Genomic DNA, 14,530 nt, shown 5'->3' on the forward strand with positions numbered 1-14,530 from the left:
CAAATGAACAATACTTAAAGAGATAGTCCACCCAAAAATGAAAATTCTGTCATTATTTACTCACCCTCATGTCGGTACGAAACCTGTATGACTTTCTTTCCTCTGTGGAACACAAAAGATGTTTTTGGGTGAGCAATCCCTTTAAGTGCTTTCAGGTAACATGCGCCCTTACTACAAGTTCGATAATTCGAGATTGCTTGTAGACGTTATCTTCTCTGAGAGGCTTTGGAGAGAAACCATCTGGCTGTTGTTGGAACACCAGTCAGAAAGAGTCTCAACTGACACCTGGCTCACGGCACCTTGTCGCCGGCCAGTTTTCTGCGTTTTGTGTGAGAGCAAACTGGACAGTTTAAAAGAGCGGGAGGATCTAAAGACAGAGAGCATCCTCTGATGATACTTGGACCTGACTGCTCTGGCAGAACGGTACAAATCGCCCAAGAAACAATAACAGATGGGATTGAGGCTGGAGTTAGTAAGGCCCAACCACTGTGCAAAAGGCCGAGTCTGCAGAACCCAGTGAGGGGGATGAACCTCGTGGTCAATGAGGATGTCTGCCACGTAAAGCGGGAGCCAGGAGCCGGCGAACAGGAGGACCAAAGTGACCACCACCTTGGCGATCTTCTTGCGCATCTTCAGACGTGAGGCGTGTATGGCCAGGCTGTGCGGATCGAAGTCCGCGAAATGTTGAGAAGCCCTCCAGAGCTTCCGGCCCGTCAGGAAGCTGATGATGAGGTTAAAGGTCACAGGGATGCAGTAGAGAGCTACGAAAAGGAGCACGTTGTAGACCTGCTTGAGTCTAGCCTGCGGCCACAGCTCTCGGCAGATTGGCACGGCGATGTCGATCAAGTGGATCTTGTCCAGCTTGATCATGAAGAGCAAAGGCGCACAAATGGCAGAGGACAAGACCCACACGCACACAATGGTGATGTAGATCTTCTTCTGGGTGAAGTACGAGAGGGAATTCAGCGGGCTGTGAACGCTGTAGTATCTGTTGACGCTGATGACGGTCAGGCTGAGGACGCTGGCCGACACGGACACGGCCTGGATGAAGGGAACGGCCCGGCAGAGGAGGTCTCCGTACACCCAAGCGGTGTAAATGGTGTGGCCGAGGGTGATGGGCATGCAGATGCAAACCACCATCAGATCACACACTGCCAGGTTCACGAGTAAATTCCGGGTGGCACTGATGCTCTGCAGCCTCTTACTCTTCTGGCAGGTAAGCATTCGAATGGCCATTAGATTTCCAATGAATCCCACCACGAATGATAATGAATACATCACCGTGAGAGCGATGGTGGTGGGCTCTTTGATCGTCAGCAGAAGCAGTCTCTCCAGCTCTCCACTCTGGTGGAGGTAAACATCGCTCATGAAGTCCTCGGCACCGTGGAAAGAGACATTCAACGACAGCAAGGTGTTTAAGAGCATATGCTCCCTTTTCAGCAAACCTGCAGTGAAATTCATATTCCTTTTGTTTCCCTTAAAGATTCAGTGATGTTTTGAAACGCGGTCTGCTTCAGGCATCCCAGAGTCGAGTACTAAAGCTTAAGGCATCTTCATCTTCAGCCAAAACGAGTAAGGTAATGAAATCCATCATTTAGCCAACCGCCCTCTACGGAAACATGGCACACATTAGGAGGGAAATTAAATTACAAGATAACAAGAAATCCGAGCAATTGCATTGACTAAACTGTGCGCCTTAAAATCGACTTGCCTGATCAATGATAGATAACTCAAATAACTCTGTCTTTTAATATCATATTTTCATTTTTTCTTTTCTATCTTCTCTTTTGTCATGCAAGATTAAATTGTGAATTATGCAAACCACAAAAAGTCACTGTTACAATAAATCGGCTGCTTAAGCGGAATAAATAGTGTGTGATATTGTGTGATGTTGCTTAAGGATACAATTTAGCTAAATTATTCTAATTTCAGACAGTTTTGAGCTATGTATTTGCAATAACAACAAACAAAACCACTAGAGAAAACGAGCATTGTGTAATTGTGCTTCGGAAATAATTTTAAAAATAACTTCTCTGCACAGGCTAGTATTAATAATAATATTTTCCTTTAAAATAATTCAAAATTAAACTGTGAATTACGCAAACTCTCGGAAATTAAGGATCTGGAGCAACAATAAATCTACCTTTACTAGCTGCTTAAACATAATACATTTAATAGTGTCGTAAATCCAGCTGTTTTTAATAGTAGGCTACTACCTATTAGCGATTTTCCACTGGCATATTACGCATGTGTCACTTTCTCCTTATTTACTTATGTCATGCATTAGATTAATTATTTAATCTACAATGTAAACCGCATCAAGAGAAATATAAGTACATACCGATGTGTGTGCAGTAGCAGGTGCAGTCAGAGGACGGACCTTCCTCAGTGTGTTTCGCCTTCATCTCCAACTGAAGGGAAAAAACGAGTGTCTGCGGATGTGGCACACACACACGACTCTCTGCTGACGGAGGCGATGCATGTCACTGATGTAATGGGAGCAGTTTTCTCATTCACCTCATGGCTCCCGCACACACACACAGGCTGCGTAATTAAAGATCCACTCACCAATGTTTTGATAATTAAAAAGTTGTGCACATAATGACACGAACTACACTTTTGATGAATACCATTATATTGTCCACCCGAATGAGAGATTTTGTAGAGACTACAAAATAATTTTTTTAAAGACAAATTTGGTTTATTCTACACGGAAAAGGTCGTCACATTATGGGTGCCGCCATGAGATTACATGGCCATCTGTGTAATTCAATTGAATAATAATCATGTTTACCTCATATAGCTCAAAAATGCTTTAAAAACAAACAAACAAGCACACCAAACAATTTGATCAATGGAGCTGGAGTCAATAGCGTAGTCCAGAGTGACGGTATTGATCAGCACTTGTGTGATCCATGGTTCAAACTTAATGAGCATGAGTGGAAAAAATTTCCATAAAACAACCCACGACAGTTCTTAAGTCACAGAACGCTGCGCCATCAAGCACAGAGTGCAATACAATCACAACCACAGACATTTTTTTTCTTCAAATTAATATATTTCTAGGATTATTTTTTAAAGTCACATTTTTTCGGCACAGCTTAAAAGTTTTGCAAAAATCTATTGAAGAAAGTATACTTTACATAGATATTTTCTGCCATTAAACAGCCTATTATGAGCTCATAATGGCTTTCAGGTTATAAACAGCATTATATGATGCGATGTACTTTGTTAAAGCTCTTTATACGAGCTATATTTAGTCTGCCTGTGGCTGTCAGGCTATAGACCGCCACTCTGCCAAAAAAAATGGGAACACTGCATTATCACTGATTGAAAAAAGTTTTTGACCACTTACCACCATTCAAAGGGGGTTAGTATACGATTTTTTTGTTATATACCTTTTATAATGTTGCAAAATACTTCTATTTTAAATGCTTTTGGACTTTCTATTCATAAAAGAATATTAAAAAAATGTACTAAATTTTTCCCAAAAATATTCAACTGAAAATATTCAAATGTTTCTTGAACAGCAAATCATCATATTAGAATGATTTCTGAAGGATATGTGACACTAAAGAATGCAATACATTACATTTTAATACGTATTCACATAGAATGTATTCTAAATCTAATAATATTTCAGAATATCACTGTTTTTATAGTATTTCTGATTACAAAAATGAATTACCAATCCTACATTTGTAACTGTAAAGCATAAAAATCAATACTGTATATATATTTTGTCATATGAAGTTCTGTTAAAGAGAGTGAAAAAAATCTAAAGTTTATAACCAGTAACCAGTTTATATTTTGATTTATTTGTCATTTGTACAGTATATACAGTATATACAGTATATGAATTAATAATCATTATAAAATGTCTCTATTTGAAAACTGGTTAAAGTGTCAGTTTAGCTAATTGTAATGTACATGTATCATGTTATATTTCTATTCTGTAAATGCTTCCGTGCAAAGACAGACAACAAGACTATTGATGTTTGTGTTGTTATTCGATGAGATGTGAGCATATCTTTAGTATTGATTTCTTAGGACATTTTCTCATAAGTCGGCCCAGATGGATCTCCAGAATCTTTTTTTTTTTTTTTTTGGACACTGATGAAACCAGGAAGTCACCCAGAACACTCTGACCAGACGAGTCTTTCATAAATCTTTTTTAAGCCTCTCATTTATTCACAGATTCATATGAATATGTAGTTGTTCAGCTAAGGTATGTCAATACCAATAATCACACCTTTACAGGCAGATGAACTCAAGAGGCATGAAAGGTGTGTAAACAGAAATGCAAAAAAACAATAACACTGTAAACAAAGAAACGGCTCATTCCAAATGAATCGCCTGCTTGTCCTTACCGCCCACCCTCAGAAAAAGTGTTTTTTGGTGATCTCCAAAGAGGAGATATTGACGTCGTTCACCACTTGTACTTTTGTGATGGTCTTCAGCTCTTCCACACGGTGTTTATACTGCATCACCATGACTTCATCAATGTAAACATGGAAGTTATCATTGTCAGAGTAAATTTCAATCTGTTGAGAAACAGGGAGTTGATGCTGATTAAATAACTCACTCATAATCAAACAAAATTCCTGTTTCTGGTGATACTTTGTAAAATAAAGTGTTACCGAATTTTTTTTTCTTTTTTTTCTAGACAGTGTCATTGTTACATGTTACATGTACTTACCTAACAGTAAATGATGCATAATTACATGCAACTAACCCTCAACCAAACCCTAATCCTACCCTAACCCTATAAGTACATGTAGTTGCTTATTATTACTCAGTACTTAAATATATAATTACACTGTAACAATGGCACCATAAAATAAAGTGTACAACCAAATGTTCTCATGACGCTTTATCACCTGGAAAGGCTCCTCTACTCCGAAGGGGAGATTGCTGCACCTCTCCTCCTTCCCCCAGTGGTTGGCCAGGTAGGAATTGCAGATGATATCTGACTCATTGAAGCGGGGGTTGAAATGGAAGGCTATTCTGTCATCGTGTTCACATAGGAAATTGATCTCAAACCTTGAGGACAGAGAAAGACCCATACGCTATAATGAAGTAATCATTTTGGCCAATATTGAACCTGAGACTTGTGCTAAGATGAGGCACTTGTGTTTGAGCTATTCTCCGTCACTCTCCTACAAGTGAATTTTAACCAGAAATGCTGGAAGAAAATCACGTTTGCCCCAGATTATATTTTAGCTTGTGTTTGTCTCTATACAAGGAATAATAATTGAAGCACATCTAGATTGATACATCTGTTCTGTTCAGCATTCTCAAGAAAATTGCACATAAATGAATTGCCACATGCATGCGTGTCTCCTATGATTGTATTGACATTTTTATTATGTTGGCTTTTTCTGTACTACTTAAGCTTTTTATTATTATTCCTCTAAAACAAACATTTCTAAATGCATTTCTCTCTTTTCAAAACTTCTGTTCTGCGAGAATGAAAGTATTAGTAGAAATATTCTTTTTTCTCTCTCTTTGAAACAGAATCACCCAGAAGCTCTCAAATCACTCATATTGATGAATGACATAAACAGGCAAGAGTGGAAAAAAAATCATTTCATGTCACTTTTTACATAATCTGGACTTAAGTTAAACATATCCAAAGGAATTTTTTTAATATTTGATATAATTATGAGTATCTCCGTTGCCCTATTTGGGTTAAAAAAAAAGAGCCAAAGTCATCAATATTTCTATATTTGATATACAAACTATGTAATATGCCAAATATACTGCACGTATGATATGTTTAAGTGTCCTAAAGTTGAGGCATACACATTTCTTGTATTTTTACGCTGCTGAACTGTCTCGTCTTCAACCTCAGGTGTGGGAAACTGTAGCTCTTTAGGTCCAGTGTCCTGCAGGGTTTAGCTCCATCCCTAATCATATAATGCCATTTATGATACAGCTAATTTTCTAAGTAATCCTGAAGAGTTTGTTTAGATTTTTCTAAAATATTATATATTTTGCATATTAATCTTTTTTTCTATCAAATAAATCATAAAAATATTGATGACTTTGGCTTTTTTATACCCTAATAGGGCAACAGAGAGATACTCATATACAATCCTAATTATATTTAATATTTAAAATTCCTTTGGATATGTTTAACTTAAGTCTGGATGTTATAAAAAGTGACATGAAATTATTATTAATATTCTTTTTTCCTGATCATTTGCCCCTCTTGCCGGTTTAAGGGTCAAAGCTGTTAAAACTACAATTTCTAGGCTTTTTCGAGCCAACATCAAAGTTTGTCTACAAACTCTTTAATGTAGTTGTTACTCTTCAATTATGAAATAGTTTACATTGCAGTTATTCTTTATAAACAACCTGATGAATAAGTAATTCATCAATATGAGTTATTTGAGAGCTTCTGGAACTAACAATGAGCAATACATTTGTTACTGTATATGTTAATTTTTGTTAATGTTAGTTAATAAAAATAAAGCTGTTCATGTTAGTTCACAGTGCATTAACTAATGTTAACAAAATTGTAATACATTATTAGTAAAAGTTGAAATTAACATTAACAAAGATTAATATATGCTGTATAAGTGCAGTTCATTATTAGTTCATGCTAAATAATGTAGTTAACTGATTAACCTTATTGTAAAGTTACCAAAAAATCTCACAGAATTTTTGTATCTCTTCTGTATCTCATTGTCCATTCTTAAAGGGATAGTTCACTTTGAAATTAATTTTTGATATGTTTTAGCTTACCTCAAGGGCATCCAAGATGTAGGTGTCTTTGTGTCCACAGTATTTTCAATTTTGATATTTTTAGGTCAAACCGTTCTTGTCTGTCAGTCATATAATGCAGGCCTATGGGGTCCACCTCAAAGAGCATGCACAGAGAAGTCCAAATTAAACATGATTTAATGACTCGTAAATGTAAGTACACATTGATGGCCTAAGACACGAAACGAGCGGTTTGTGTGAGAACACTAACAGTATTTATATCGTTTTTACCTCTTGTAAACACAGTCACGTCCAAGTGATCTGATGGCGCGGGCGCCTCTGTCTGCGCAAGCGCCGGAAAGCCCCGGAAGTGATCTCTCGCGCGTGTACGTCACTCATTGTTTACACAGAGATTTCGGACGTAAAATCTCTCTTTTTTTCTAATTTCTTTCCGAAATCGTCTTCCATTGCGATTTCCTGTATATCTAAATATGTTTAGATCTTCACAGTGAAAGGTAAAACGTCCGAAATCTCTGTGTAAACAATGAGTGACGTACACGCGCGAGAGATCACTTCCGGGGCTTTCCGGCGCTTGCGCAGACAGAGGTGCCCACGCCATCAGAGTACGGACGTGACTGTGATTACAAGAGGTAAAAACGATATAAATACTGTTCGTTTTCTCACACAAACCGCTCGTTTCGTGTCTTAGGCCATCAATGTGTACTTACATTTACGAGTCATTAAATCATGTTTAATTTGGACTTCTCTGTGCATGCTCTTTGAGGTGGTGACCATAGACCTGCATTATATGACTGACAGACAAGAACGGTTTGACCTAAAAACAACAAAATTGAAAATACTGTGGACACAAAGACACCTAACATCTTGGATGCCCTTGAGGTAAGCTAAAACATATCAAAAATTAATTTCAAAGTGAACTATCCCTTTAAGAGCGATAAAAGAAGCAAATATTATCTATGGTTTGCCATTAGCACAACACTCAAGGTTTTTTTAGACAACTCCTTTTCCATTTGGCAATGAGCTTTAGAGAGGCTGATGACTTACTTGTTGGCCTCTGCTGGAGTCTCTCCTTTCAGGATAACACTCCATCCTGGACATAGTCCATTAGGACAGGACGCTTCAAACTGATTAAAAACATACAAAATAACAAGCATAATCAATTTCACTAAATAGTACAGAGTAGGGGTCAATCCATTTAGGGGTTTTCAAAGGCTGATGTTTATGACAATACTGATATCTAGAGAGCAGGGTGGTTGATATAATTCCAGTATACTGTAAGACTATATATAGATCAGGGGTGTCAAAACCTGCTCCTGGAGGGCCACAGTTTAGCTCCAAATTGATTAGCTAAAACTTTGATTAGCTGGTTCAAATGTGATTAATTGGGGTTGAGGCTAAACTCTGCAGGACAGTGGACCTTGAGGAACAGGATTGGACACCTCTGATATAAATAAATATAATTCATTTACAGCAATTTAAATGAACACAGAATACAGAATACACATGCAGTACTTTCTCAAAATTCACAGTAAGTATTTACCAAAATATTCTAAACATATACAATATATGTACCAAATGTATAATTTTTGAGCCTTTGTCTATTGACAAGGCTGTTGGTAAATTTAGGAACTGTACCAAGTGGAAGGAGATGCTGATAATGTCTGAATGACCAAATATCAGCAGATTTATAAGCCTATCTAGGGGCTACAATTGTGCAATTACGACAGGCATCCATACAGGAATCTCATCTCTGACTTTATCAGGAATGAATAGACCTCTGTTTTACTACACGGCTATTGCCATTTGAGAAAGAAATGAAGATGTTAAAGCAATGTGGCCTGAAGCTATCTGTGACATTAATAATCTAGCAAGCAGTTGTATTTCACACAGATAACTGATTGAGGAAGTGATCCCATACGTTACTGCTGAAAGAAATCCCCCCTTTTTTTGTTGGCAGTGGTAGGCAAAATATTAATTGCCCAGTAAGGTCAGCAAAATCCCAATTCACAAATGGCTAAATGTATGAAGCCATAGCATAAACAAAAAACAAAGCAGTTTAGATGACACATGAACAGGGCAATGTGAAGATACTGGGCTAGCTGGTAGAAATCAGGTAGACGGGGAATAAACTCAGTGATGACTGGAAAAACATGAGAGGAGAGAGATGAGATGCCGCCTGCATCCGCAGTATCAATTCAACTCCATTGGCCAGCACCTGTTTTATCTGAGACTTAGATGTGCTTCTGTGCTGTGCCACATGCTCTGTTATCTGGATTATGAACCACGTTCATAAGAGCTTGGTGCCACGTGGTGTTTGGGTAACCGAAGGGAAATTGCAAAAATCGTCACACTTCCACACATCAACGCTGAGCGTCAGGCTCCAATAACTGGTTTGCAAAGATATGCGCGAGATGTCATGCAGAGCATGCAAGCAGCAACCAGTATCTGTGAACTTTTTGCTTTAAAAGTGTAGATTTGTAGCTTCACCAAAAGCCAGTGATTTTTAAAAGCCTCTCAATGACTTTAGAAAGGAAAATGAGCTGATTTCTGGTGTTTTGCAGGTAGTGATGGAGTGTTCTTTAGATCGAAACTGAGCCTATTTTAATGTCCCCATTACTTTGAGTGCAGCCACATGGAAAATAATTAAAGCATCATTAGTTTAGCTTGCAGAGAAAGAGAGCGAGAGTGAGAGAACGGGCAATGAGCTATGCAGAAGAGTCACCTTGTCATCTCATTGGAGAAGTAGTGCACATTTTAAGTCAAATATTTATCATCTAAACCTGCTCCAGGTTTAAGAGATTAAAATTGAATATGCCAGACCACAAACTGCTGTAATCACATCAGCACCTTTCTGTTTAAATGCTTAAGTTCATTTTAGCGTCTGTAAATTTAGAAAATCTTGGCATTACTAAACACGATAAGCAAACTTGAGCTGACTCTGTTCGCATGTTAGCGGAGGGTGTTTTGCTTACCTGTAATGCCATCTCGTCGGCCGTGCCGTGCATTGATCAGCTTCCAGCTGGATGTGTTTTGGCGGTGAGGGGTCATTTAAAGAGTGTGGGACACCACGTGAGGGTGAGCTTAGGAGGATAAAGGCTGCAAAATAGGCTTTTGTGTCTGGCAGGTTCATGCATCGACAAAAATTAAGTGTAGAAATACAATCCAATACAATAGATTTGCCTTTGGCCACATGGGAGGCTCGTGATAGACAACCAGAAATAAATAATATTAGGTCAAAATCACCGGCTGAGAATTCCAGGTACTTCACCAGTTGCATAAACACAATTGCAGATATAATGGATATCGTATATGGAAATAATGATGTGGTTAACGATCCATCGCTCATTATGAAACACAAAACATCACTATTGAAATGAATCACGGGATTCGTTTTTCAGCCAATGGAGTGCATACATTATCCGGGGGAAGATAATGTGATTTTGATGACCGTATGTCAGCCGTTCGGGACTCCCGTAGGAGCTGGCGCAGAGGAATTGTTGACATCAGCAATGAGCGAGAGGTGCCATGTGACTTTTTTCAAGCGTTTTTTTTTTTTTTTGTAACGGTAAACGATTGGCTGCTGATCCTGGGGATTAAACAACTATTCATGTGGGTGTCTGTTTGGGCTTTATAGCCTATCAAATCTGCCAGCCCTCAGGAATGTCCTGTCTGTTTAGTCACAATGGCTCACTAAAGCTCATCAGGGCCGAGTCCCTGCTTACAGCTGCAAAATACTCTGAATTTCTATACCACCTAGGCCAGAACGCTAGGCCTACTATAGGAGTTCATAAATAAAATATCACGGTTTTGTGTACAATGTCAGTCTTTGGACACCGTTAAAGCAAGTAAAAAACTCTGGCAGGACTCTTATTACTATAGCCTTTGGAGACTGGAGAATGTCCAAAAGTACCTAATCTCAGCCAGATCGTATATAACTTGTATAGTTCAGTGTGTGTGTGTTTACATACATGGCCCCTGGCTCCTCTGCAGTTCTCATCAGTTGGCCAGGCACCCCCTATACCTCTGAGATAGAAGAGAAGGACACAGCAGCATCTGATCACAGTACTGTCATCTCCATGCATGCCAGGGGCTCCGTCCTGCTAGATTACATCTCATATGAGGCTGTGAGGTGCCTCTCGGGTAACACCAGCCCAGACACACAGTGACAACAAATGGCTTGTAACTGGGTGGGGGTCTAAACAGAATGCTAATATGAACTATCAACTACATTGAACTATCACAAAGCATTGTGTCGACACAAATTGTGTCGCTTCTAAGGTCGGTGCCGTAGTGAGATATTAAACACTCTCTGGTGAAGTCAGCTTTACGCTTGTAGGAATTTAGAAATTAAGTGTGTGTCTTGTGAAAAAAGTTATTAATATTTACGTAGACAGACAGACAGACATATAGATAGCTAGATAGATAGACAGACATACAATCACACTTAGATACAATAGTGTAATTAAACAGTTGAAGGGGTTACATAAAGTGCATATCTGAATACACACATGCATGAATGCACTGGGTCAAAGAGTGTGAAATGAACTGTCCAGTGAGGTTATATTGTGGAGGATGGGGGAAGGTTGTACTGTCTGATGCAGTGAGAACAAAATGATCCACCATATCTCTTTTTAGAATAACGTTGTTTATAATACTCATGGTTTAATTAGGTAATTACCTATGTATGAGTCCGGTGTTTGTGTTGCCTGCCCTCTTTCTCATTACAGAAAATCACTTGTGGAGACGCATCAGCATGGACTGAAATTTCATTCTCCATTTATTACCATACATACATTTTTATTGAGAATCTAAGCCACCGGGGGAATTCTGTGGAGAAGATGAACGTCTGAGTCACATAAGCTAACATTACACATATGCTGTAGATCTCTGCTGGCAACCTTCATATGTTCAGATGTTGTTTGGCATCATTATGTGGTGTGTGTGTGTGCGCATGCGCACGCGTGTGTGTGTGTGTGTGTGTGTGTGTGTGTGTGTGTGAGATCACAATATTACATATTTCATCAGTGCAAGGCTGTGCACAGATAAGCCTTTACTGACCTTTATGTTGTTTAGCATCTTTATAATCTCAAGAAAACTGATCACAAACTTGATAACTTGCTATATCTGTCTGGGGTCTCAGTGAATCCGGATATTAAACAGGAATAAATGCAATAAACTTTTACATGGCAAGACTGTCTTACTGGTGTATACACTGTAGACTGTGTAGCCTAGCCTACATTACTGACAGTTTATTTAGTTTATTTATTATATTTATTTATTCATTCATTCATACTGGCTTTTTCTATGTTTTCATTTTCAGGGGACAAATACTTTTAAATTGTCCTCAAACCTGCAGGCAACATTATGATGTTTCTTACAGTCACATTTTGAAAGTGCATATCTTCTCTAAATCTTTAATACCTTCAATAATACATCTGGTTTAAGTCAGAGGAATTTACTCAAATAATTTAAAGGGAAAATGAAGGTTAATTTTGTGAACGTTGCATGCTGCCCTGCAAGAATAAATATAGTCAATTCTGTCAGAATATTAGAGTTATGGAGAGGGCTCCTACACTTGGCCAGGAGAGGGCGACAAAGATTAACTTACATTCATAACGAATACAGTAAAAACCTATTGTGTGAAATGAAAAACCCTGTTGCTATTGGTAATCAAACCAAAATAGACACCACAAAACGATTGGTAACGTGGGAGGGAGACATTCAATAGAGTTTTCATTATCAGCTTCACCCTAACCCTAACCAATGGGCATAAGATGCACATACCCATAACCCAATGTTATTGTTTATATGGGCAGCCAAAGTCCTGTGAACTGCGTCCTTACTACCGATACTCCCACTGTACTAAAAGCAAACGACCCTGGTCTCCGCTGAAGCGATATTATGTTCCATAAATAAAAGTGAAATCTAAAAGGGCCCCAAACAAATTCTACTTCCACTTACAGTATAAACAAGCAGGCTATACATTATACCAGTATATGTCACAGATCAGTTTTACCCCTTCATAAAACACCCCATAAAATGATTCTCAAGGCCTGATTCCTTCAAACCCCAGTTCGTTGTTTACATCTCAGTCCTGTTTCAGAATTTAAAGCTCTCATTCCCAAGAGAGTCTAGACAAAAAAAGACAAACATGCATCGACCATGTCTCCATTTTTAAAAGGCCTCCATTATTCACTGCGTCATAATGCCGTGTCTTTGTTTGCTCCGTCCTGTGTGCATAATAATGAGAAGAGGCTGAAGTTTTGGCCTAGTGTGCAAGGCCCCCACCGATCTCAGCATCTCCATTTACATAATGATGCTGTGCGATGCAACTCTCTCAGAGCCTTGTGAATATGTGCCATATGGTGCAGATGGGAGCAGACTACAGCATGACAAGCAGGGCAGCCTGACGGAGCTCTGACAGCATTTTCTCACCCTTCGCCTGACAGAGGTCACACAACAGGCTGCTCTTGTGGACCGTTCTTTGTGACAGTCAAAGCATCATGAATCATCCCACTTGTGCCATATGAACGATAGGATCCTATGATTTTCAATGTGTAGAAGGACAGACAAGGAAACAGTGTCGGGCTCTGGCTCATTTGGCACGTCTTGCGTGAATTTAGCCACTTGAATTTCACGACCTGAATTTATAGAAAAATGTATAGAAACACATTACAATAAGGTCCCATTAGTTAATGCCTTAAAGGTACACTATGTTACTTTTGGCCCTCTAGCACGTAAAAAATAAATAAAACTGTATTCATTTTGCGGATAAACATTTTTTTTTTTTGTGCTTCGGCTCTGTGTGACTGCAGATGGATATGATTATCTTACTGCTCATAAAACATTCACTACTAGGCTTAAAGGGATAGTTCACTATGAAATTAATTTTTGGTATGTTTTAGCTTACCTCAAGGGCATCCAAGATGTAGGTGTCTTTGTTTCCGCAGTAGTTTCAATTTTGATATTTTTAGGTCAAACCGTTCTTGTCTGTCAGTCATATAATGCAGGTCTATGGTCACCACCTCAAAGAGCATGCACAGAGAAGTCCAAATTAAACATGACTTAATGACTCGTAAATGTAAGTACACATTGATGGCCTAAGACACGAAACGAGCGGTTTGTGTGAGAAAACGAACAGTATTTATATCGTTTTTACCTCTTGTAAACACAGCCACGTCCAAGTGATCTGATGGCGCCGGCGCTTCGGTCTTTTCCGGCAAGCGCCGGAAGTGATCTCTCGCGCGTGTTCTTTGAAAATAAATTCCAGCACAACACCACATAACAACCGTAATGAAATGACCCTTCACAATAGATAATGCTTTGAAATTAACTCTGTTAGAGAGAAACATATGGCAATTTATCAGTTCAATGAAATATCTTACTCACCTGTTGAGTAATAAAAACATCTTCAAGTCGCTTTCACAACATTTCAAATCCCGCCATCTCCGTGAAGCCAAGTCAATGTTGATTCTTGTTTTATTACGAGCTCTGTCACGTTCTCTTTTCCCCAGCATACTCTCCTCTGTTTGGTTTTTGTTTTTAAAACGGCCATTCCCCGGAGGTTCAAGATTTAGCTGCTCCATGTCAACCTTTCTCGGTCATTGTGACAGCTAACCAATGGCACTCCCACACCATACACACGTCAAAGTAACCAGATCAACTTTTCTTTATTTACGTATATGATGTCACTCACGGGTAAGTGACGAATGTACGCAATTTCCCGCGAAAATCATTCTGACAGGTCTAAAATATAAACACTTATTATAGGCTTACTATAGTGAATCAGGGTAAGACAAAA

The 14,530-nt window shown here is 38.8% G+C and overlaps 3 protein-coding genes across 3 annotated transcripts in view; 1 reads left to right on the forward strand and 2 right to left on the reverse strand.

Moving 5' to 3' along the window:
* Positions 1 to 14,530, forward strand: part of eif3ba (eukaryotic translation initiation factor 3, subunit Ba) — a 179,154-nt gene that overhangs the window by 40,397 nt on the left and 124,227 nt on the right. The window lies entirely within an intron of this gene.
* LOC130095027 (neuropeptide FF receptor 2) lies at positions 152 to 1,483 on the reverse strand. Its single transcript, XM_056261668.1, has one exon. It carries the CDS (start codon positions 1,459 to 1,461, stop codon positions 172 to 174), a length of 1,290 nt encoding a protein of 429 aa, XP_056117643.1. The 5' UTR covers positions 1,462 to 1,483; the 3' UTR covers positions 152 to 171.
* Positions 4,316 to 9,822, reverse strand: grifin (galectin-related inter-fiber protein). Its single transcript, XM_056261673.1, has 4 exons — positions 9,702 to 9,822; positions 7,774 to 7,853; positions 4,881 to 5,043; positions 4,316 to 4,544 (listed from the first exon to the last, which is right to left on the reverse strand). The coding sequence occupies exons 1-4, from the start codon at positions 9,732 to 9,734 to the stop codon at positions 4,380 to 4,382; spliced, it is 441 nt and encodes a 146-aa protein (XP_056117648.1). The 5' UTR covers positions 9,735 to 9,822; the 3' UTR covers positions 4,316 to 4,379.

The sequence above is a fragment of the Rhinichthys klamathensis genome, unplaced genomic scaffold (genome assembly GCF_029890125.1).
Source record: "Rhinichthys klamathensis goyatoka isolate OS25496 unplaced genomic scaffold, OSU_Roscu_1.1 h1tg000184l_1, whole genome shotgun sequence".
Taxonomy (NCBI): domain Eukaryota; kingdom Metazoa; phylum Chordata; class Actinopteri; order Cypriniformes; family Leuciscidae; genus Rhinichthys; species Rhinichthys klamathensis.

What these genes read in the sequence shown, in the direction of transcription:
- LOC130095027 (XM_056261668.1), bottom strand. Translation starts at nt 1,461, where the DNA reads ATGAATTTCACTGCAGGTTTGCTGAAAAGGGAGCATATGCTCTTAAAC.
- grifin (XM_056261673.1), bottom strand. Translation starts at nt 9,734, where the DNA reads ATGCACGGCACGGCCGACGAGATGGCATTACAG. An exon ending in ACTCCAGCAGAGGCCAACAA is followed by an intron (nt 5,044 to 7,773) that starts GTAAGTCATCAG and finishes TCTGTCCTCAAG; the next exon opens with GTTTGAGATCAATTTCCTAT. An exon ending in GAGTAGAGGAGCCTTTCCAG is followed by an intron (nt 4,545 to 4,880) that starts GTGATAAAGCGT and finishes GTTTCTCAACAG; the next exon opens with ATTGAAATTTACTCTGACAA.